A 24,040-nucleotide genomic window follows, 5' to 3' on the forward strand; every position below is an offset into this window, starting at 1 on the left:
ATTCGTCCACACTTAATAGTTTTCTGTTGAATGCATGATTTGATCCTTAGCAAAGTGTGAGTAGTATAGAGATGATACCAGGTGAAAAGGTGAGTATGACATGCAGTTGGCACCCATCATAAACACAAGCAAAGTCTGGTCAACTGTGCACCCAAAAAAAATCAAAAAGCATGTTACAAGTCAAAACAGGTCATTCAAGCTTTAAGGGTCTTTTGATGTTGAAGACATCTGTTTGTGTGACGGGCCTACCAATTCAACAATAAATATTTCAGTAAACATACCGTGAAAAATTACACCATATCTTACGAATCTTAGGACCTCATTCTCAAGTTGCAGAAAAGCTAATGCTCCAGTGAGTGAGTTTTAGTGTTACCCCACTTTCCGTAATATTCCAGCAATATCAGGGTGGGTTACACCTGAAATGGGATTCACATACTGTACCCATGAGGGGAATTGACCCCGTCTTTGGCATGGTAAGCAGGCACTATAACCACTAGTCTATCCCACAGCCCCTAATGCCCATAAACAGATACTTGGATGTATATGCTAGTTTCTGTGATTCCTAGGCACACAAGAATTGGTGGGGTCCAAGTGGTCTCCATGAGAATGCAGCATCTGTGTGACTGGCACTTTAACACTGATGTTACGTTACACTAGAACAAGCAGCGCCAGACATACATTCATGTATACTATTAAAAACAAGAAGGTGGTGTTCCATTTTGCGAGCAAATCAAATACAAAAACATGAGAAAAAGTAATATATATCAATACATATATCAGCGGGGTACACAAAGTCTGCTATCTAGACTACAAATTGTACAACTTTCATTTTTGTGGAAGTCGTGGTGGCTGCATGGTTTAGGCGGCTGACTTTGTGTGCTTGCAATTAAGTGCCTGACTCCGAAAGAGTGTGTTCAAATCCCAAATAGGACTCATCTAAAGTGCTAGATTCTGTACTTTACTTAAAAAGTAAAATCCAAAATATGACATTTCATACAGATGAAACATTTCCAAAGGGAGGGAATAAATTGTCACATTTTCCCTGAACTTCTCTTCATTGGCATCCTCATTTGCATGTTATCAATCTTGTAAATCCAGAATGCCCTCTTTATTTTTCTGGTATATATGGTTGGAGACCTGAAATACTTAAATGCAACAAACTGATATTAATTATCTGACATCACAATGACTATGGTTTTAAAAAGCATTTGAAACTTTCCAGCGTTATCGCTGACAAGGACCATAATTAGGTCTAAATCCTCAGGAGGATCAAATTCTAAAGGAGCAGCAATCCCTCTAACCAGTTCGAGTTAATCTATCAGCACTTACAGGTATGAATGCAGTCACAAAATTACTTGATAAATTTGACACTTTCAGCAACAAATCAAATACTCAAATCTGTTGGAGCATTGCAACAGACAATACATAACAAAAGCCATTATTACATTTGTCTTCAGATTTTCATATATCATGATAAACATATCTCATAACAACACAGATATCAAAATCATACTGAAACATCTATCCATATATAAGTAACATGTGATTAATAATGACTGGAACATTTTCATAAATCGATGGAGGACAATATCGCATACAGTCCCTGACTATGATACTCATAGTTCATGTTGCCTTGCACTGATATTCAATGCCTGCCTGGTTGATAAATAAGGTGTAATAAGGTTGCAGTGTATACAAGGGATGGAATGAACATGACATGATATCTGAACCAATGTTCATAGGTTTCCACCTATATGGACAGTGAGACCTGGACTGAATTCACAGGTCATGAAGAGTTGGCAATATTTTTTGTTTGTTATAACACCACCATTATTACCCGTTTATTCTGTAGGACAGTCGTATAGTCCAGTAATGAACATCCGAAGAATTCATCACAGAATTGGAACCTATTAAGAAAGTCTGACCTCCTGATCTCGTTAGTCATCCCTCACAACAAAACTGGGTTAGCAAAGAGTATTTCTATCCTGCATCTCCATCGATGGGATGAAAACATGTGAGTGAGCGAGTATAGATTTATGCCACTTTCGCCAATATTCCAAGAATATCACAGCAAGGGACTTCACACATTGTACCCATGTGGGGAATCAAACCTGGATCTTCAGCGAGATGTGTGAATGCTTTTACAACTAGGCTACCCCACTGACCCCTGATAACATATACATGTGACAACTCCCAGAGCTAATAATGACAGGATGGTGGGGTGACCTGTGACATTATAGCTGTACAGTGACAAACTTGTCACCAATGTCAGGATGATTTTGGAAGCCTTAAGGCCTAAAACTTTCCTGTGGCATACCTGACCATAATGTCATGATTATGGTCAAGCCTTTAATAAATGCCTACGACATCAGGATGGTTTCGGGAGCCTGTACACGCCCCCACTGTACAACAGTTTCTGTTCTTTGACCTTCCTGTCAAGGAAGACCTTGAGTTCCTGCACACTACACTCCCCAGTGCTGGGACCCTGCATGGCGAACATTCTCAACATGCTGTGGATCCTCTCTAGTGGCAGACACTCCAAGTTTGTCAACATCCCCACGATATATGTCCAGAACACCTGCAAGGATGCAAACACCAATAATTAAAGTACAGAACAAGAGCACGCTCTTCGAGAGATTTACCAAAATCATTTAGCATGTATTATTCATAGGAGTGATGATGTACGTTTTTCAGGAGAAATTATTAAATCAGTAGACATTCATCAAAAAAGGAAGGCATAAAACAAAAGAATGTTTTCTTTAAGAAACCCTTCTTTTTAACATCATCTCAAAGAATAATGAAGAACAAATACATACAAAACAAGTGATAAAAAAATATGTGGGAGATTTTTCAATACTGAAAGGTCACATGACTTATCTACTTGAAGTGTTGAGACTTTTGTCTATGAGCAGTAGTACCACAGAAACACTATTACACTCAACTATGAGAAATCAGCTCATATTTAAGGGGGCCAATGGGAGTGAAATTTATTTGAATTTTTAGTTTTCTGAGTGCCAATGCCACAAGATCACATTCTAGATCCATCACTGACATCCCCCCCCTTTAACACTGAGTAGAAGGTAGCCACCTGTAATTCTTCCTCCCTCTGTTCCTGGGCCGACGCCATGGCAGACTCAGCCTCATCATCATCTGCCCCCATCATGTCGTGTGTGCCTCCCTTGTGCTCCTCCACCAGAACAAAGGTGTCCGGCACCTCCTCCTTCAAAAGGCCCTGACTCTGCCAGTATGTGATCTTCCGTCGCAGCGCTGATGCAGGCATTTGAAGGACGCTGCTTAACTCATCAACTGTCCATTTACCTGAAACATTGACAAAATTCCTTATAAAACTGGGAAACAACTGGGAACCGGGAAATGAGTTATCTACCTTGACTCGAGTACTGCATAATGAAGACATCACATAAAGGGCACCCACTGTGTGAGGTGAGATAGGACATGAGTTATCTACCTTGACTTTGAAACTGCATGATGATGGCAGCATGTACTGGAGAGACAGAAAATGGCAGCACCTGTTCCTTCAGCTCAATCTCAATGTTTACCAGACCTGTCACACAAAGAGAAATTGTTGTTAGAGGTATATTGTGTCCCTTCACCAGGCTCTATCAAACTTGACTAAACATCCCCAACTGTACACTTTCTTCTAACATATTCACTACTAACATCTCAGATAATTAAACGGAAATAATTTTAGAAGACTAAGTCTGTCACAAACTGCAAAAATAATCAATGCAACAAGAAAGGGTAGATACCAGGGTGCAGTTGTACAAAACAACCTTGGCGCTAAGATTACCAAGGTCTGTGTTAAGGTATGGGAGTGCTAAGATCATTTTGTACAACAGCACCCAGCAGTGAGTCAGTCAGTCAGTTTTTTGTCACACTCAGGAATATTCCGGCTATATGAAGGCTGTTTGTATATAGACAGACAATCTAGACCAGACAATTCAGTGATCAACAGCATGAGCATCGGGAACTGCACAATTAGGAACCACTGACATGTGTGAGCCAAGTCAGCTAGCCTGACCATCCAATCCTGTTTGTCGCTTTTTACAACATAGGTTACTAAAGATCAATATTCTAACCTGGACCTTCACAGGTTGCACCCAGGTATATACAAGAAAACTACTACACACTAGCAAACATATCATGAGGTCACAGATAACAGTTGAACTGCACAAAGGACTGAACTATCTTTGAAGCATCCTCGATATCTCCAGGGTATACGTTCCGATAAGTCTCCACTATACCCTGGACGCATCTACGGCTCTGCCAGATAAATTTATTACCTCCCTTGACTGTCTTTTGATCCAGTCAGGTGTCTACGCTGGGAAGTTGAGCAAACCAATCACAACTCACTTTCGTTTTATGAATTATCTAACCGATTATACTTGGTAACAGAAACCATGCAGAGGTTCTCTGGAAGAGGTAGAAGGCGTTCTTGCATATGTTCTTGCATAAGTTTCGGACCTGTCTATTTGTTTGTATGATTTCTCTAAAATGTGGGACGCAAACCTTCGCAGTTGCGACCTCTACCTTTGTTGACACTGGCAAGCTCTGTTATAACGGCGGCCTAGCTGATTGGCTAGTGTGAGAAGGCAGAGCCAACAAAGGGAGGTAATAAAATTATCTGGCAGAGCCGTAGATGTGTCCAGGGTATAGTGGAGACTTATCGGAGTTTTGACAGTTAAACTAATTTGAAACTGATAAGTAAGCATAATATATCACAACTGGATATCTGTTCAAAGATCTGCAGTAACTTACCCAAGTGAGGTTTATAGCTAAGGGTTCTGTTTCCTTTCAGAGCCTCAAACCGTTTGGTGTAGTTTTCCAAAGCTTTCTGCATTTCCTCTGGTAGAGTTATCTTCTCTTCTCTGAAGGCTGGCCAAAACTGAGCTGACAAGATCATGGCATTCATCTCAATATCCTGGAAAAATATTCAAAGCATCAGCATCAGCATCAGCATCAGCATCAGCATCAGCATCAGCATCAGCATCCACTCCATGCTTGATAGGGACGCGATGCATTGAAATCACTATCGCAATATGCTACGTCTATAATGTTTTTGTCATTTCCAAGCTAGAGAATAAATCTTTTATTCCCTAAAATGAGGTAAAAAGGATTTACAAGCAAGACAATAAATCATGTGCATCCTGCCATTGACAGCTGCCCTTGGTTACATATGCATGTGACATAGCGCCTCGGCCTAATGTAACAATTTTTCTGTCAATTTAAACCAAGGACCCAAACCAGGGCACATCAAGCTACACAGTCCCGTCATGATATTGCTAAAGCGTTTCCTTTCACAGAGTAGTAAAATACAAGTGTTCCCGCATCACCAGACATCTGCATCTCTGTATTCACCAACCCATGAGAGGTGGGATTAGTGGCGAGGCTCGCTGACATGGTTGACACATCATCGCATCCCAGTTGCTTTGATATTTATTCATAATGTTAATCACTGGATTGTCTCGTCTACTGATGATTATTTAGAGGTCACTGCCCCACAGCTGAAATATTGCTAAGTGGGGAGTTAAAACCATTAAAAACATTAAACCCAAATAAATCGTTGTTGTAGCACCTACCTCCTTAACCCCCAACTGGGCCTTTTCCTCAGTTATTCTGGTGTTGATCCTCTTGGAGTCAGCAACGTCCTTCAGCATCACCTCACAGTAATGCAGCTGCGACTCCCCAAACCTCAGCTTCAGTAGCTCCAGGTAGCGCAGCTCACGCTCAATGTCATACGTGAACTGGGTCAAGATGCGATCTGCCAGCAGTGTCCGGTACTCGTTCACAAACAGCTCTTTGCTGCCGTAGATGTTCACCAACATACTGATGATATCAGACGCTCTCCGACTCTTGGATGTTGTAGCTGGAAACATTAACCATTGATGCAAAGTAAGTGACATCACTTTTAGCAGTATTCCACTTATACACTGCACATCAGCTGAATGTGAAAAAGCCTAGGGTCTAAGACATTATCCACTTGGAAGAAACCAGAAGTGTTGGGTGCTGACAAACCAAAGCATAAACAGAACAAACTGGAATTCAAACCCCAAATCATGTTTCTGGCATGCGCAAGGGAAGCAACTCTGTACCAGGAAATGTGACACCTTAGAAAACTGAGTCCTCCATGACCTCATGAAACAAGGTATTGAGATGACTTCTAAGGCAATTTGAAGGTCTATTACTGACAGATCCAGTATTGTTTTACACCTGTATTCCAGGCTCTTCACAACAGAATGGAATATGATCAAACCCTTCTGTGATAAAATTGCTGAAATGAAAAAAAGTTTTTTACTACTCATATTTGCATCATGGTGAGCAAGTTGGATTTAAAGCTACTTTCACCTTCAATATCATATCTTCCTGGAATTAAATCAGCTTGGCATGATGAGTGAGTGAGTGAGTTTTGTTTTAAGATGCACTCAGCAATATTCCAGCAATATTCATCAGTATTCCCGCTATATAATTGAGTCTGGACCAGACAATCCAGTGACTAGCCTGTCTTACATGGATCAGCATCCACTGGGTCGGGCATCCAGTTCTGCCAATCATCACTTTCATCATCACTCTGCACTCCCTCGTCCAGTAGCAGTGGTTGTGACTTGACCAGCTCATCCAGCAGCTCATTGCTCCCCTCATCTGTCAAGCTGCTCACAATGCACCGTACTGTGTCATCCCTGGATCTGGAGGCGAGAGGAGTGTGTGAAATAACCACGGGCCTCCTAGCCCATGGCTAGTAAAATTCAGCATAATGAGAACAAACATCTCACAAATTACTGAAAAAAGCTTTAGACCAGAAATAATGCTTAATAATAATATATGATTATAATGCAACATATAAGCATGAGCCAAGAACAAGCAACTATGAATATATCAAAGTCACATGTTCTGAATGGTGAAGTGACCGATAACAGTGACTGAAAACTATCATGTTTTTATATAAACACCATCAATACAATGGTACTACAATAAACAAAACAGAAGGGTAATGACTAAACTCTCAGAAGAACAAAGGACAAAATACCCAAAAGTATTATTATCGATAAACACAAAGTCACAGGATACAAAACAGTTCAGGTGGCAAATCACATGTCTTCTGAGGTGAGCGAAAAGGAACAATTTGAGTTGGCTGATGTCCAGTGATGCATGCGCAGACAGGTGTTTACACGAGACCAGAAAGTGATCACAGTCTACCTGTATTAACGTCAATTCACATTTCAAGTCATAAGCAAGTAGTTAGGGATTAGTTAAAAATTAGCGTTGTTCAAACACATGAAATGTAGTCTGACAAGCCATACCTGAGATACTTGCGTACAGGTTCACATACAAGTTCCAGGATGACTCCGGCAGGGTCTAGCACTCGCAGAGACCGGATGGCGGCTATGTAAGCTGTCAGAATATCAGCTGTGTTCACTCCTGAAAGTAAGAGGTTCTTCATCAAATACATGTTTGTGGGTGGACACGTGGGTGGCTGATTGGCAGAAGGGTGGATACTTGGGTGGCTGAGTGGCAGACGGGTAGATATGTGGGTAGCTGATCAGCAGAAGGGTGGATTATGTGGATGGCTGATTGGCAGACGGATGTATTATGTGGATGGCTGATTGGCAGACGGATGTATTATGTGGATGGCTGATTGGCAGAAGGGTGGATTATGTGGATGGCTGATTGGCAGAAGGATAGATTATGTGGATGGTTGATTGACAGACGGATGTATTATGTGGATGGCTGATTGGCAGAAGGGTGGATTATGTGGATGGCTGATTGGCAGAAGGATAGATTATGTGGATGGTTGATTGGCAGACGGATGTATTATGTGGATGGCTGATTGGCAGAAGGGTGGATTATGTGGATGGCTGATTGGCAGAAGGGTGGATTATGTGGATGGCTGATTGGCAGACGGATGTATTACGTGGAAGGCTGATTGGCAGACGGATGGATTATGTGGATGGCTGATTGGCAGAAGGGTGGATTATGTGGATGGCTGATTGGCAGAAGGGTGGATTATGTGGATGGCTGATTGGCAGACGGATGTATTATGTGGAAGGCTGATTGGCAGACGGATGTATTATGTAGATGGCTGATTGGCAGAAGGGTGGATTATGTGGATGGCTGATTGGCAGACAGACGTATTATGTGGAAGGCTGATTGGCAGACAGATGTATTATGTGGAAGGCTGACTGGCAGACAGATGGATTATGTGGATGGCTGATTGGCAGAAGGGTGGATTATGTGGATGGCTGATTGGCAGACAGATGGATTATGTGGATGGCTGATTGGCAGAAGGGTGGATTATGTGGATGGCTGATTGGCAGACAGATGGATTATGTGGATGGCTGATTGGCAGACGGATGGATTATGTGGAAGGCTGATTGGCAGACAGATGTATTATGTGGATGGTTGATTGGCAGACAGATGTATTATGTGGAAGGCTGATTGGCAGACAGATGGATTATGTGGATGGCTGATTGGCAGAAGGGTGGATTATGTGGATGGCTGATTGGCAGAAGGGTGGATTATGTGGATGGTTGATTGGCAGAAGGATAGATTATGTGGATGGTTGATTGGCAGACGGATGTATTATGTGGATGGCTGATTGGCAGAAGGGTGGATTATGTGGATGGCTGATTGGCAGAAGGATAGATTATGTGGATGGTTGATTGGCAGACGGATGTATTATGTGGATGGCTGATTGGCAGAAGGGTGGATTATGTGGATGGCTGATTGGCAGAAGGGTGGATTATGTGGATGGCTGATTGGCAGACGGATGTATTACGTGGAAGGCTGATTGGCAGACGGATGGATTATGTGGATGGCTGATTGGCAGAAGGGTGGATTATGTGGATGGCTGATTGGCAGAAGGGTGGATTATGTGGATGGCTGATTGGCAGACGGATGTATTATGTGGAAGGCTGATTGGCAGACGGATGTATTATGTGGATGGCTGATTGGCAGAAGGGTGGATTATGTGGATGGCTGATTGGCAGACAGACATATTATGTGGAAGGCTGATTGGCAGACAGATGGATTATGTGGAAGGCTGATTGGCAGACAGATGGATTATGTGGATGGCTGATTGGCAGAAGGGTGGATTATGTGGATGGCTGATTGGCAGACAGATGGATTATGTGGATGGCTGATTGGCAGACAGATGGATTATGTGGATGGCTGATTGGCAGAAGGGTGGATTATGTGGATGGCTGATTGGCAGACAGATGGATTATGTGGATGGCTGATTGGCAGAAGGATAGATTATGTGGATGGTTGATTGGCAGACGGATGTATTATGTGGATGGCTGATTGGCAGAAGGGTGGATTATGTGGATGGCTGATTGGCAGAAGGATCGATTATGTGGATGGTTGATTGACAGACGGATGTATTATGTGGATGGCTGATTGGCAGAAGGGTGGATTATGTGGATGGCTGATTGGCAGAAGGGTGGATTATGTGGATGGCTGATTGGCAGTAGGATGTATTACGTGGAAGGCTGATTGGCAGACGGATGGATTATGTGGATGCCTGATTGGCAGAAGGGTGGATTATGTGGATGGCTGATTGGCAGAAGGGTGGATTATGTGGATGGCTGATTGGCAGACAGACGTATTATGTGGAAGGCTGATTGGCAGACAGATGGATTATGTGGAAGGCTGATTGGCAGACAGATGGATTATGTGGATGGCTGATTGGCAGAAGGGTGGATTATGTGGATGGCTGATTGGCAGACAGATGGATTATGTGGATGGCTGATTGGCAGAAGGGTGGATTATGTGGATGGCTGATTGGCAGGCAGATGGATTATGTGGATGGCTGATTGGCAGACGGATGGATTATGTGGAAGGCTGATTGGCAGACAGATGTATTATGTGGATGGTTGATTGGCAGACAGATGTATTATGTGGAAGGCTGATTGGCAGACAGATGGATTATGTGGATGGCTGATTGGCAGAAGGGTGGATTATGTGGATGGCTGATTGGCAGAAGGATAGATTATGTGGATGGTTGATTGGCAGACGGATGTATTATGTGGATGGCTGATTGGCAGAAGGGTGGATTATGTGGATGGTTGATTGGCAGAAGGATAGATTATGTGGATGGTTGATTGGCAGACGGATGTATTATGTGGATGGCTGATTGGCAGAAGGGTGGATTATGTGGATGGCTGATTGGCAGAAGGGTGGATTATGTGGATGGCTGATTGGCAGACGGATGTATTACGTGGAAGGCTGATTGGCAGACGGATGGATTATGTGGATGGCTGATTGGCAGAAGGGTGGATTATGTGGATGGCTGATTGGCAGAAGGGTGGATTATGTGGATGGCTGATTGGCAGACGGATGTATTATGTGGAAGGCTGATTGGCAGACGGATGGATTATGTGGATGGCTGATTGGCAGAAGGGTGGATTATGTGGATGGCTGATTGGCAGACAGACGTATTATGTGGAAGGCTGATTGGCAGACAGATGGATTATGTGGAAGGCTGATTGGCAGACAGATGGATTATGTGGATGGCTGATTGGCAGAAGGGTGGATTATGTGGATGGCTGATTGGCAGACAGATGGATTATGTGGATGGCTGATTGGCAGACAGATGGATTATGTGGATGGCTGATTGGCAGAAGGGTGGATTATGTGGATGGCTGATTGGCAGACAGATGGATTATGTGGATGGCTGATTGGCAGAAGGATAGATTATGTGGATGGTTGATTGGCAGACGGATGTATTATGTGGATGGCTGATTGGCAGAAGGGTGGATTATGTGGATGGCTGATTGGCAGAAGGATAGATTATGTGGATGGTTGATTGACAGACGGATGTATTATGTGGATGGCTGATTGGCAGAAGGGTGGATTATGTGGATGGCTGATTGGCAGAAGGGTGGATTATGTGGATGGCTGATTGGCAGTAGGATGTATTACGTGGAAGGCTGATTGGCAGACGGATGGATTATGTGGATGGCTGATTGGCAGAAGGGTGGATTATGTGGATGGCTGATTGGCAGAAGGGTGGATTATGTGGATGGCTGATTGGCAGACGGATGTATTACGTGGAAGGCTGATTGGCAGACGGATGGATTATGTGGATGGCTGATTGGCAGAAGGGTGGATTATGTGGATGGCTGATTGGCAGAAGGGTGGATTATGTGGAAGGCTGATTGGCAGACGGATGTATTATGTGGATGGCTGATTGGCAGATGGATGTATTATGTGGATGGCTGATTGGCAGAAGGGTGGATTATGTGGATGGCTGATTGGCAGAAGGGTGGATTATGTGGAAGGCTGATTGGCAGACAGATGTATTATGTGGAAGGCTGATTGGCAGACGGATGTATTATGTGGATGGCTGATTGGCAGAAGGGTGGATTATGTGGATGGCTGATTGGCAGAAGGGTGGATTATGTGGATGGCTGATTGGCAGACGGATGTATTACGTGGAAGGCTGAATGGCAGACGGATGGATTATGTGGATGGCTGATTGGCAGACGGATGGATTATGTGGAAGGCTGATTGGCAGACAGATGGATTATGTGAATGGCTGATTGGCAGAAGGGTGGATTATGTGGAAGGCTGATTGGCAGAAGGGTGGATTATGTGGATGGCTGATTGGCAGACGGATGGATTATGTGGAAGGCTGATTGGCAGACAGATGGATTATGTGGATGGCTGATTGGCAGAAGGGTGGATTATGTGGATGGCTGATTGGCAGACGGATGTATTATGTGGAAGGCTGATTGGCAGACGGATGTATTATGTGGATGGCTGATTGGCAGAAGGGTGGATTATGTGGATGGCTGATTGGCAGAAGGGTGGATTATGTGGATGGCTGATTGGCAGAAGGGTGGATTATGTGGAAGGCTGATTGGCAGACAGATGGATTATGTGAATGGCTGATTGGCAGAAGGGTGGATTATGTGGATGGCTGATTGGCAGACGGATGGATTATGTGGAAGGCTGATTGGCAGACAGATGGATTATGTGGAAGGCTGATTGGCAGACAGATGGATTGTGTGGATGGCTGATTGGCAGACGGTTGGATTATGTGGATGGCTGATTGACAGACGGATGGAATATGTGGATGGTTGATTGGCAGACAGATGTATTATGTGGATGGCTGATTGGCAGACAGATGGATTATAAGGAAGGCTGATTGGCAGACGGATGGATTACGTGGATGGTTGATTGGCAGATGGATGGAATATGTGGAAGTCTGATTGTCAGACGAATGGAATATGTGGAAGGCTGATTGGCAGACAGATGAATTATGTGGAAGGCTGATTGGCAGACAGATGGATTATAAGGAAGGCTGATTGGCAGACGGTTGGATGATGTGGATGGCTGATTGGCAGACGGGTGGATAAGTGGGTGACTGATTGGCAGAAGGGTGGGTTGCTGTCATGCTTGGTTAAGTCAGGGCTAACAATTTTTTTATATTCTAAACGTACGATCACTTGATGAATCTTGACAAAAATATTAATAAAAGGGGCTGAGTGGTAGCCAAGTGTTTAAGGTCATTTCCAACCAGACATATGATATAGGCATTAAAACTCATATAATTTGCAAGTAATTCTCTGGCCACTGATTGGCCAATGAAAGATTTGTTAGTATTTATGTTTATACAAACTCACTGAAAAGCTGGGTTTCTTTACCCAAAAAGATGCAATGTGCACCCCCTGCCATGATGTTGCTGGAACAGTACTAAAAATGGAACGAAATCCAGCTCTTCTAATAATACCGGCAATATGGCAGTTTGGATGGAGACATAACAAATGTACCCATCTAACCCTTCAAAAAATAGGTTGCACAGGTACTGATAAATCAAACAAGGTACAGTAACATGCAATCAGCAACATCACATTTTATGACCAACCCCCTCATCTAGAGGATCTGTGTGTGGAGTTGATGCTGAGATGAGTGTCTCTCTCACCTGGGTGTAGCAGTCTGTTCTCGAGTGCCCCTCTCAAGGATGACACCAGGTGGGAACGGAAGTCAGTTTTGTCCAGGCAAACTTTCAAGTCCATGATTGCCGGCTCGGACTCAGGAAACTCAATAATGATATTAAATAGCTGGTCTATCAGTGCCTTGGCATATGTCTCGTACAGAAAGTGGAGTAGTCTCCCCTTGAAGGCGGATATACATTCAGGCCCAGAACTTGTCCGGTTGCCTGCATAGATGATGTTTAGCCATCCAAGCACCTTGCTGTCAAGCCACTGGGAGAAAAATAGGCTTGTTCATTGAATAACAAGATAAATGGTATACTACACTGGTAAGCTGGTGTACTGCAAACAAGTTTCAAACAATATTTATTGCAATACTGTTTCTTGTATGTTAAGAAAAATATTACAAAATATTTTATAATTTTATTGTTAAAATCTACACAGAAATTCACTTACAAATGATGTTTCCCCTTTTCCAGTATTTCCACTGACTGCGGAAACAGCAGAAATACAAAAATAATTTTGCCTCATGTTGTTATCTCCCCTGTATACATGACAACAAAATACTTGTGACTATGTATGGAAGTAAGCATTACTAAGCAAGGTCGGTCAATGTCAATTACAATCACAATGACACTATAATGTACAAAAAACTGTGATGCAATTTCACCGTACTGACCTCAGATCAACTGCAAAGCCAGCTTTGGATGATGAACTACAACAAAAGTTTCTGCTGTCTTCATTCCTATCTCACCTTCTGCAGTGTATCCAAGTATGATGTCTCATAGTTGCCCTTACATGTATCCTCGATGTGGTGCTTGATCTGTTCATGCACAGTGGTGGTGACAGCTGCACCAGATATCCGCTCCAGTATACCCATGTCGTCACTGCACAAACACACCATCAATTCCCATGTAATGGCAGTTCTATATTGCTAGCCCACTGAGAAAGTGAGATCAGCACCAGTTTACAATGAATACACAATGAAGACAAAGATATAATCATGATGATATATGTCAGTGAACTCATGATCGTCTGGATTTAGGTCAGTCTAAGTAAACTTAGTCTCAGTACTTTTCGTAAAACTCCACTACAGAGTCTAACAAAACCTTACGGGAGGTCACGTCAGGTAACCTTGGAAACTGACCAATCAGAACACAGCTTACCAAATCGCGAAAGTGGACATTTGCACATACTTTTTTAACTTTCACCTCAGAAAGGTTTGTACCCGAACGATTCCGAATGTTATTTTCCATACAATTGCTACCAGGCAATGCACATGGAACACGCTACAATACTGTCAACAGTGAGTGAACAGTCACTGAAAATAGCGTTTTTGTCAATATTCAAGGATGTCAGCTTATGGAAACATTAGCTAATGGTAACCACGTCATCATTAAGCCCTAAACACATATACTGCAGGCCAAACACCTGTGTTTTATGCACATTTTCGTTTATTGAGCAATCAGTGTCAGTGACAAGCTAATTTTTTAAGTCCTGCCCAACCCTAACAGTAGCCGTTGTCTAATTGGTTAAATCCATTTGGCGTTGTCGCGTTTGATTGGACAGTCATAGGTTGCAGAAAGGTTACCTGACACAACCTCCTACTAGGATTTGTTACACTCAGTAGTGGAGTGTAAAGAAAAGTACTGAGACCAAGTTTACTTAGACTGGGATTTAAGTGACAATGAATATCTCAACACACTGAGACACACTGTTGAGTTCTTGCATCAGAATGGTGACATGAATGTTGTTTCCATGTATCCAGTCCCAACAGGTAAGAAACAAGTGAGGTAATGGGAACCTAAAATCTGCCTTGAGTTGCTGTTGTATTGAGGCAGTCAACATTCCAGAAACTTTTGGAATGATCAAACTTGCTACAGTTGCTTACAAAAAAAGAAGGTAACTCTTAATCACACATTTCGTGCAAATTGTCCACTTGTGCATCCAATACTGCAAATCACTTTCAATGAACTCATAAGTGTCTCTATTAAAAAATATATCTATCAGTAATCACATAACATGTTGTCTATAATCTGATAATAAAACACTCAGTCTATGACATACTACTCTATGGATATCATATACTGAACAGCAAAAGAAACACAACCGTTTTTTGTCAGGTTTGATCTAAATATAAAGGCTTAGTTTTATGATACTTCAATTTTTCATTTTTCATTTTCTTGTGTTCAGTATAATACTGGGTCTATTACAAAACACTCTATTATCATGATTCACTTACAGTTTACTGTTGACTGCATGAAATTTTTCCATGATATCCTGACATCGACAGCTATCAGACTCTTCACCACATCCATTACAAGACCCAAGATCTTCATCTTCTCCTTCTGGCAACAGGAGATGTAACATCAGCAAACTAGCAACAGCAAACAATTGAAAAATATAATCCACACCTTTACCTAACCACTAACGTACCATGACATACACATGCACAGTAATCAGCCCACTTGAGTTTGAAATCAAATAACTGGAATCTATAGCAAATCAAAACATCTATGTCCACATTTTCTTCAACTACATTTTACCTTGATGTCATTCCATAAAATGTTAACCAGAGACACATACTGGGATGATATAAGACATAGAAGGGAATATAAAACATATGCAAACTGGTTTTATTTATAGCTGTCATTGTAACAAACACTTGGAAACAATATGCTCCCTCATTCAAGTGACATGCCATTCAATAAGTCATTCATATCACCAGCCATCACTATGTACTGTAGTCTCTACCATGTACAGTTGTGCCCCGTTTATCCGAACCTCAGATATCCAGAAAACTCGCCTTCCGAACGAAAATTTCTTAAAATGAATTCGCAACGTTGTAAAATTACTCACCTATCTGGAAATCCGGTTTCCGTAACAGTACGGTCATTTTCACTTACAAAACACTAAATTATGTGCATTTTTTCTCTCGTATATCCGGATGGCTGAGCACCTGTATGTTTACACACCCAATTATCAAGGGCCTTGCATGCCGTAACATGAAAGAAGTCGGCAGTCTTTGAAGCGTGAGAAGATTAACTACCTCTGAGTAGCAAGGTGACACTGAGTTAATTTTGAGGCGTGTCAATTTGTGGGTCACCATAATTAATTAATCCAGATGGTCAAGCAAGCCTGGGGAGCTGCTAACAAAAAGACAATTGCTAACTGCTTGCATCATGTAGATATAATCCAATCAAATGAGGACCCATAAGAAGACATGGCCTTGTTGGAACTTCGTCATGCACTACAATCCTATGCACAAATTGCAACTGTGACTGTTACTGACGAGGATTGATGAGGATTGACAATGACGAACTGACTGGCGAAAGTCCTCTCGCTTTTCTACACAGCCAGTGCAAAAGGCTATGACTGATTTCTTCAAGCGAGCATAACTGCATAAACAGATGTGAGACATTTTATGTATGCACTGACATTTGTTTATGTGTGATCAATAAAGATAATGTCTGATGCCTACTATGTTCGTTTCTTTGTACGTTTCTTTGTACATATGTTCCATGGTTCAGATATCCGAAAATTTGCTTATCTGGACAATTCCAATAAAAACACAAGTGTTCAGATAAACAGGGCACGACTGTAATCACTATTGGTGTCTAACTGGCAATGCACATTGGACTGCATAACAATCGTAATTCATACACTAGAAATGCTATATATATATATGATATACAACATGACAAACATATGGCTACACAAGACAGTAAGTGACAGTCAAAAATAACTTTGTACCCATGAGAACAGATCCCTGAATTGAGGCTAAACTAACACTTTTACAACTAGATAAGCCTACTGCCCCAAGGCATGTGGAGGTGATATGAGTGGGTGAGTTCAGCAATAGTCCAACAATATCATGGCTGGAAACTACAGCTACAGGAAATTAAAATAAATTCTCATGTAACCAAGAAACAGTGAGCATTACCTTCATCATCAGCACTTGTGTGATGAAAGACTTTAAATGCCTCAGAATAAAACTTTTCTACAGCTGTCAAAAAGTTTTTGGGAACAGTGAAAAAGATGACAGCTTTATAGAAGGTGACTACAAGGGTCGATATTCTCTGTGGGGATTGATCATTGGGCTCCATCTTGTCCCTCCGCATCACCTCCAGCCGTTGTAGACTTGCAGAGTACGATGATGTGATGCCATGGAGATATGTAACAGCTTTGTACAACTGGCCGCATGGATTACAGCTCTCTGTTTCTGAAGGTGTAAAGTGTCTCCAGAACTCTGGCGCTACTCTGTGCCGAAGATCCTGCTGTAATGTTTCCAAAAACCACTCTTCTATGATGTGGTCCACACCCTCTTGCTTCATCACTGCTAGGGCATTTTGGAAGTCTGATTCCGGACTAGGACGATGGGATTCTACAGGTGCCTGAAAAACATACCATTCTCAGCATATTGTTGCATATGAGGTGCAGGTTGATTTCTTACTGGGAAAGGCTTCCACCCTTATCACCCATTAAACTTCATGCCTGCCAAATCATATATCACCGGAACATATAATTCCCATCTGATAAGGATTAGTTTTAACATGTTTTTGTCATTGTATCTGAACATACTGAAAGGCATATGGAACGTCTAAAGCTGACACTCTAAGAAATACTTCCTCGTCGTTTTTATTAAGGGGGGATACGGGCGGAAGTGTTGACTCTTCTTCATTGCCTTCATCAGCTGTTTATTTATCATTTACTTATATGCTATTTATTCTGAATTCACCCGTCGTAGAGGTGTAGATTAGGTCGTGACATTAGAATTTACAAATCGAGCTGTCACTGTCAATATCCAGTAAAAGTATGTGGTATTTACAGCAACAAAATCTTTGACGGTGTCACATTTAGAGGTGATCAGAACTAATCAGGCGTATAATAACATCGCATATATTGTTGACATACATTTTCGTTTGTTGGTGTCAGGACTGCAGATATAACACCCCATGCCTTGTTCAAATCGTCCACATTTGCCGCCATGTTGAATACCTCTCACACGGTGAAATAAAAAGCAAACTTTCTGTGTGATTCGCGTAGTTGTTAATTAATCAAACACATATAACTCACTATCCGCGATACTTCCTCTGTTTAGCAAATGAAGAAATAAATTATTAAAAATTCAAGATTGATCAGATGTTGACATCGATTACGGAAATCGCATTTCGGAGACAATATATTCTCTTGGCATTTCCCAATGTTATTTCCACTTCCGGAATGTACCGTGGGAGGTACGAATCGCCGGATTGTAGAATTGTTTAGTCTGTACACTGGAAGAAGATGGTACGTACCAAAATATACACCTCTAACATAGAGGCCCTGTGTATATCTGTTCTCACATAATGTGTTAATTGATCAACACACACGACATACATTTAACGATGTAACTAAGTCAGCTGGGCCTCCTTTCACAAAACACTAAGGTGATCGTAAGTGACTAAGGTAACCTTAGTGAAATGTTGACGAATGGGAGTTAAAGGTTAACCTTAGTAAAGGTTGCTTCGTTAAAAAAAACAGGTTTATTCAAGCTATAGTATGAAAAATTGTATAACACAACATGAAAAGATTAAATACATTCCACTTTCTGTGAGTTTATTAGTGAAATGTGGGGTGCAAATGATTTTCATAAGCAATAAATATCGTAGCGTTGCACATGTTGATAGCTAGGACGTGTCAAGCGTCAATGATATTGTAAATAGCATAATTTCACTACATTTTGAATTTCAGTCAGTCACCCTGCACACAGACCTAGGAGATTTGAAGCTCGAGCTGTTTGTTGAACAGTGCCCAAATACATGTGAAGTAAGTAGGTAAAGTTATGTAGTTATATGTTCTGAACTGGTTTTAATATTCCAATTTCACATATGAATTACTTGTTATGTAGCACAGTGTATTGTGTTGCATTTAAATTTCATGCTTAATTAAGAGTGCAATACATTGAGTCTTCAATACCTATTGGAATACCTCAGTACCCATTAGGATAATTTGGGTTAATCAGGAGTTTGTATGGTCTTTGCCTTGTAATTGTTGGTCCAGAGTTTTCAGTTTTAACTTTGACTTTGAGTTCTTATTTTGTAATGGATTGCAGCTATGTTTTTCAATGTACAACCAATGACCATTATGACCATGATATAGAATCATGCCAGTGATTTGAGTTTTTAAACTTTCAGAACTTCCTTGCCCTGTGTGCCAGCAACTATTATGATGGCTGTATATTCCACAGAAACATCAAAGGATTTATGTTGCAGACTGGGGATCCCACAGGTATTACCATACATTCTCACTGTTTCTGAGTTGGATCACTGGGACAGGTCAATGTCTGGGTTAGAATATTGTGCAGACCAGTGCTCATGCTGTTGATCACTGTGTTGTCTTGCCAAGTCTCAATTATTTACAGACTGCCCCCATATAACTGGAATATTGCTTAATGCAGCATAAAACTAAAACCAGTTACCCACTCACAAAACTGGTTGATCAATAACTGAACACATGGTGCCATGACCTCATGATAATTTCGTTACTTAATTTATGATGATGAGAAGGTCTATTCGTTTCACAAAAATCAGAACCTGTGAAGATCCGGGTTAGAATTACACTTCAGCACCGATACTTACAATAAATATTACAAGTGGCAACTACACATGATCAGGTGGTCAGACTCCTTGTCTTTTTTGACAATTATCATCGTATCCCAACTGCATAGACTGATGTTCATACTGTTCATCACTGGATTCTCTGGTCCAGAGTTGATTGTTTAGATATGCTGACATAGCTGGGAAACCGTTGAAAGGGCATTAAACGATGATTTGATTCATTTAAGACAACTGTGATGTTGTGTATCCCAGACATGATTATTTTCAAACCGCCACCCATCAACTTTAAAGGAGCGGTCGGGTAGCATAGTGGTTATAGTGTTCGCTCATCACACTGAAGACCCAGGTTCAATTCCGCACATGGGCACAATGTGTGAAGCCCATATCTGGTATCCCCAGTCATGATATTGCTAAAAGTGATGTAAAACTAAACTCAGTCAATCACTCACATCACCACAAAAGTGGAATATTGCTGTGTGGAGCATTAAACAGCAACACAAGAAAGAATTGTAGACATGATAGTTGAATCATCGAACAATGTGGTGCAAAGTACATGATAATTTCTCTTTGTTGAACAGGTACTGGAAAGGGAGGAACCAGCATATGGGGGCAACACTTTGAAGATGAACTCAGAGATGCTTTAAAAGTGGGAACACCTGTCCAATTCATTTGAAAATAAACATATCACTGTTAAGTCCAAAGTGTCATTAAATCGACTTTGTCCATGTTAAGTGTTACAGAAAATAGTGTTGGTTGTACATTTTCTGATTGCACTTTCGATGACACAAACGCCTGCCAACTGTTTTTATTACCAGTCATGTTTTTAAAAGCATACTCAAATTTTTAATACTTTTTCAAATGTACTTATGAAGTTTGTACTTTTATTATTTATTTATTTAAAGAGAAACTAGTCGAACTGCGGGCATGCAGACCTGACTCTCCTCTACAAAATGGGAAAAATATAAGATTGAAAACATGAAAATATGATGAAAATTGGCAATTTTTGTATTTTCATGTTGCAGCATAACACAAGAGGCATTCTTTCATCGGCAAACAATGGTCCTGATACAAATGGGTCACAGTTTTTCATAACATACTCAAAACAACCTCATCTAGATATGAAATACACAGTCTTTGGAAGGTGAGGAAATATTCAAGTGTTGCACCCCAAGCTTCTCTACTTTTTGGAACTAAAACAAGATTTGAGGGGCAGTCTGTTGGTAAACCAAGGGAATTTCAGAATAAAATAACTCCCTAGTGCCCCATGTTTGTCCCCCAAGATGGTTCCTGTACAGGATAACTCCCCAGTACCCCATGTTTGTCTCCCAAGGGGGTTCCACTAACTTCAAGTACAGGATAACTTCCCAGTACCCCATGTTTGTCTACCCAGGGTACCCTTTGATGCCTCTGCTTTTGCAGGGCTAATGTGAAGGCTTTAATATTAGTAAACATATTCTTTGGAAGAACATGGTTTCTTAACATATATGGTGTATTTTCATGAGGTCATTTGTTGTATTTCAGAGTGATAGATGGCTTTGACACACTAGATGCCTTGGAGAAACTGCCGGTGAATGAAAAGACATTCAGACCAACAAGTGACATTAAAATTAGAGATATCACTATTCATGCCAACCCTATAGCTGGATGATAATCAACAGATGTGTCGTTGAGATGAGAATTTGAAAACTACTACCAGTTTTCCACCAAATGCAAGTCTGCTTCCTCTCAGAAATTGATTTTGCATACACTATGTACAACAGCGTTGGAAGTTCAATTTTTAAGACACGTCCTGAAGAGTAGTGTTAAGTGATATTTTCGGGTGTCCTCTTAGTTTGATGTGAAGGGTTGCATCCATTAGGCATGCTAGAGACCTATGTTTGTAGATTATACATCCAGTGTGCTTCCAGATGTTAGCATCAATTCTGCATGTGGGGTTCATTGGTAAATGTCTGAGACATGCATTTCTTCAGGCTATCCTTCCTTAGTGAAACCTGTGAAGAGCCGGGTTTGAATTGGTCCTCAGTAACCCATGCTTGTCTAACCATGATGATCCGGGTTAAAATTGATCTTCAGTGACCCATGCTTGTCATAAGAATTGTCTAAAGGGATATCATGGTGGTTGAGTGTAGTGTTACTCCACACATGGCAGTATTCCTTTTATATGGCAGCAGCAACAGCCATATGAAGGTGGTCAGTGTATATAATTGAGTTGGGGTCAGACAATCAATCTACCCAGTTGGTATATGGTAACATTTCAACCAAGTCAGCAAGCCTGACTCATCTCTTATGACAAACATTGTTTGCTGAAGACCGATTCTTGACGCGATCTTCAGGGGTGCGGACACAGGGACAGCATGTTATCTTTCAAGGCAAATTCAGGACAGGCTGTAAATTCAGAACACTGTACATAATGTCATTGTATCATTAAGGTGTCTTTGTGTGTGTGTGTGTGTGTGTGGGTATGTGTGTGTGTGTGTGTGCGTGTGTATATGTGTGCGTGCTTGGGAGATAAATTAGAAATAAATCTGTCAACATTTCTAAGACTTGCTTGTCATGAGATTATTTTAGGAGTTTGACTTCTAGAATGAAAAGCATGGATGTTTCCTCAGTCTCTCTGAAACAAATGGGTACCACCTACTTGTAGCTGAAATATTGCTGAGTGTGGTCTACAAGTAAACCCACACACTTGCTGAAACCAATGGTGGCAATAGTAGTTAAAGTGTTTGCTTATCTCTCAAAAAGACCCAGCTCAGTTTCCCTCAAAGTCGTTAGAATGCGTGAAGCCCACTAAGTGAATAAAACTGCACAACTAATGTATGGTTGACATTTCTGTGTCAAAATGAAAAATGTACAATCAGTATCGGGTGTTTGGATAACAGTTGCTTGTATCCTTGGTCACATGCTCCATGTCAGTGGTCGTATCCGTTGCAGAGGAAACTACTGATGTGAAACTGCTTCCAACTCATGCAGACTTGGAACATGCAGCGCACATCCTTGGCCTGGACTCAAGAGGGTCACCGATGTTGAGTAACATCATTTTTATCCCCGTCATGTGTTTTAGCTCAAAGTGGGGGATTTTGTATCATTAGGCTTTGTCCGTCCGCCCATCCATGGGTACAAACCATAGATTGTTTCATATCTCGTACCAACATTCTTCACAATACACAAAAGGTCCCAGTCAGGTTTGGTGACCTTGACCTGCATTTCAAGGTCTCAAGGGGGCGTGAATGTTTTCCCCTTATCAGCGTGGTATCTTAAGTACCATGCACTGGAATTTCAACACCAAGCTTTATCTAGGGAAATCTCAGTTCATTTGATTTTGGTAACCTTTGCTTAATTTTCATGGTCACAGCGACGCTTTGAAGATTTCAGTATGTTAAATTGCATGTCCAGATTGTAAGCAAGATATCTTAAAAAAAACATTCACTGGATTTTCTTCATATTTGTCTCCAAGGTTCATCTATGGAAGGTGCAAGGGCCAGTCGAATTTGGGGGTCTTCGTGTAACTTTCAAAGTCAAAGCGACACCTTTGAACAGTTCAGTATGCTAGACTGCAGTTTTCATCTCTGCACGAATCCACTTAATGACGGCCTTATGTCGTGCTCCTCTACCACAGAATGTGTATTTACGTATGTTATCTGAAAACACTTCACTTTATGGCAGTATCTGTAATTGCGAAAGTAGAATACTAACGTAATATTCTTTCTTTATATATGGAAAGTAGCATCCTTAAAGTCACCTTCCCTTATTAACACTTTACGAAAGGTTTATAAAATCGCAATAAAAACGTCAAAAACGCCCTCGATTGTCCGCTTATTACGGAAAATAGGCATCGGCGATCACGTGACATGACGTCAAATGTGCCTATTGCCGGTGACTTCCTCTTTGGTTATATTTGACAACTTGACAGTGACCATGGTTCTGAAGCCATAAAAGATGTCCCCGATGTCATTTTCTACCTGGGTGTTAGACGTTACTAGGACGAGCCGATTTTACATATGCAGGAGAAACTTCCAGTGAAGATGATGAAGAAGAATCTATCGAAACAGAGGCACGATTTGATTCAGTTAACTTAACTGACCATATGAAACATGTTTCGCGAAAATTGCGACAGAACTTATGGTTTGGATGTTTCTTTGCATGAGAACAGATAGACTTTTGTAATTGATATTGCAAGTTAATATTTTGTTCGGGGATGCGCATACCTTTCACATACAAATAATATATGGTACTCATCTTCGAGAACTTCTAGATTACAACTTGTATGTTTACCATTTTCATCATTTTTTGAAAACAGATAACGCTGGTGAGGATGGCGTTGTGATTCCATTCTAAATGTGTTGTTTTTTTTCCAAAAACTTCACAACACGTGTTTGGGTAGATACCTGAACCACTGACCTAGGTAATAAGCAGAATATTATATTCGTTCCCATATCAAACAATGTTTACGACACTCGTGCTTTAATATCGGTATATCCCTTGCTCTCGGTC

The 24,040-nt window shown here is 41.3% G+C and overlaps 2 protein-coding genes across 2 annotated transcripts; one reads left to right on the top strand and one right to left on the bottom strand.

Annotated features, from left to right (window-relative positions):
• Positions 1-750: 750 nt before the first annotated feature.
• On the bottom strand, positions 751-18,170 carry LOC137273447 (anaphase-promoting complex subunit 2-like). The gene is made up of 12 exons (XM_067806140.1): positions 17,865-18,170; positions 16,894-17,344; positions 15,193-15,298; positions 13,705-13,837; positions 12,941-13,223; positions 7,317-7,434; positions 6,526-6,701; positions 5,598-5,884; positions 4,777-4,939; positions 3,467-3,562; positions 3,089-3,318; positions 751-2,578 (listed from the first exon to the last, which is right to left on the bottom strand). The coding sequence occupies exons 1-12, from the start codon at positions 17,937-17,939 to the stop codon at positions 2,369-2,371; spliced, it is 2,328 nt and encodes a 775-aa protein (XP_067662241.1). The 5' UTR covers positions 17,940-18,170; the 3' UTR covers positions 751-2,368.
• Positions 18,144-22,086, top strand: LOC137273448 (peptidyl-prolyl cis-trans isomerase-like 3). The gene is made up of 6 exons (XM_067806141.1): positions 18,144-18,239; positions 18,684-18,758; positions 19,127-19,220; positions 20,128-20,195; positions 20,572-20,690; positions 21,071-22,086. Exons 1-6 carry the CDS (start codon positions 18,237-18,239, stop codon positions 21,195-21,197), a joined length of 486 nt encoding a protein of 161 aa, XP_067662242.1. The 5' UTR covers positions 18,144-18,236; the 3' UTR covers positions 21,198-22,086.
• The last annotated feature ends 1,954 nt before the right edge of the window (positions 22,087-24,040 follow it).

Source organism: Haliotis asinina, chromosome 2 (genome assembly GCF_037392515.1).
Source record: "Haliotis asinina isolate JCU_RB_2024 chromosome 2, JCU_Hal_asi_v2, whole genome shotgun sequence".
NCBI lineage: Eukaryota > Metazoa > Mollusca > Gastropoda > Lepetellida > Haliotidae > Haliotis > Haliotis asinina.

Excerpts from the sequence above, each read along its gene's own strand:
- LOC137273447 (XM_067806140.1), bottom strand. The coding sequence starts at position 17,939 with ATGGCGGCAAATGTGGACGATTTGAACAAGGCATGGGGTGTTATATCT. Across the intron at positions 4,940-5,597 it reads CCCAGTTGGGGGTTAAGGAG|GATATTGAGATGAATGCCAT; the intron begins GTAGGTGCTACA and ends ATATTTTTCCAG. Across the intron at positions 3,319-3,466 it reads CATGCAGTTTCAAAGTCAAG|GTAAATGGACAGTTGATGAG; the intron begins GTAGATAACTCA and ends TCAATGTTTCAG.
- LOC137273448 (XM_067806141.1), top strand. Across the intron at positions 19,221-20,127 it reads GCAGACTGGGGATCCCACAG|GTACTGGAAAGGGAGGAACC; the intron begins GTATTACCATAC and ends TTTGTTGAACAG. Across the intron at positions 20,691-21,070 it reads AAATACACAGTCTTTGGAAG|AGTGATAGATGGCTTTGACA; the intron begins GTGAGGAAATAT and ends GTTGTATTTCAG.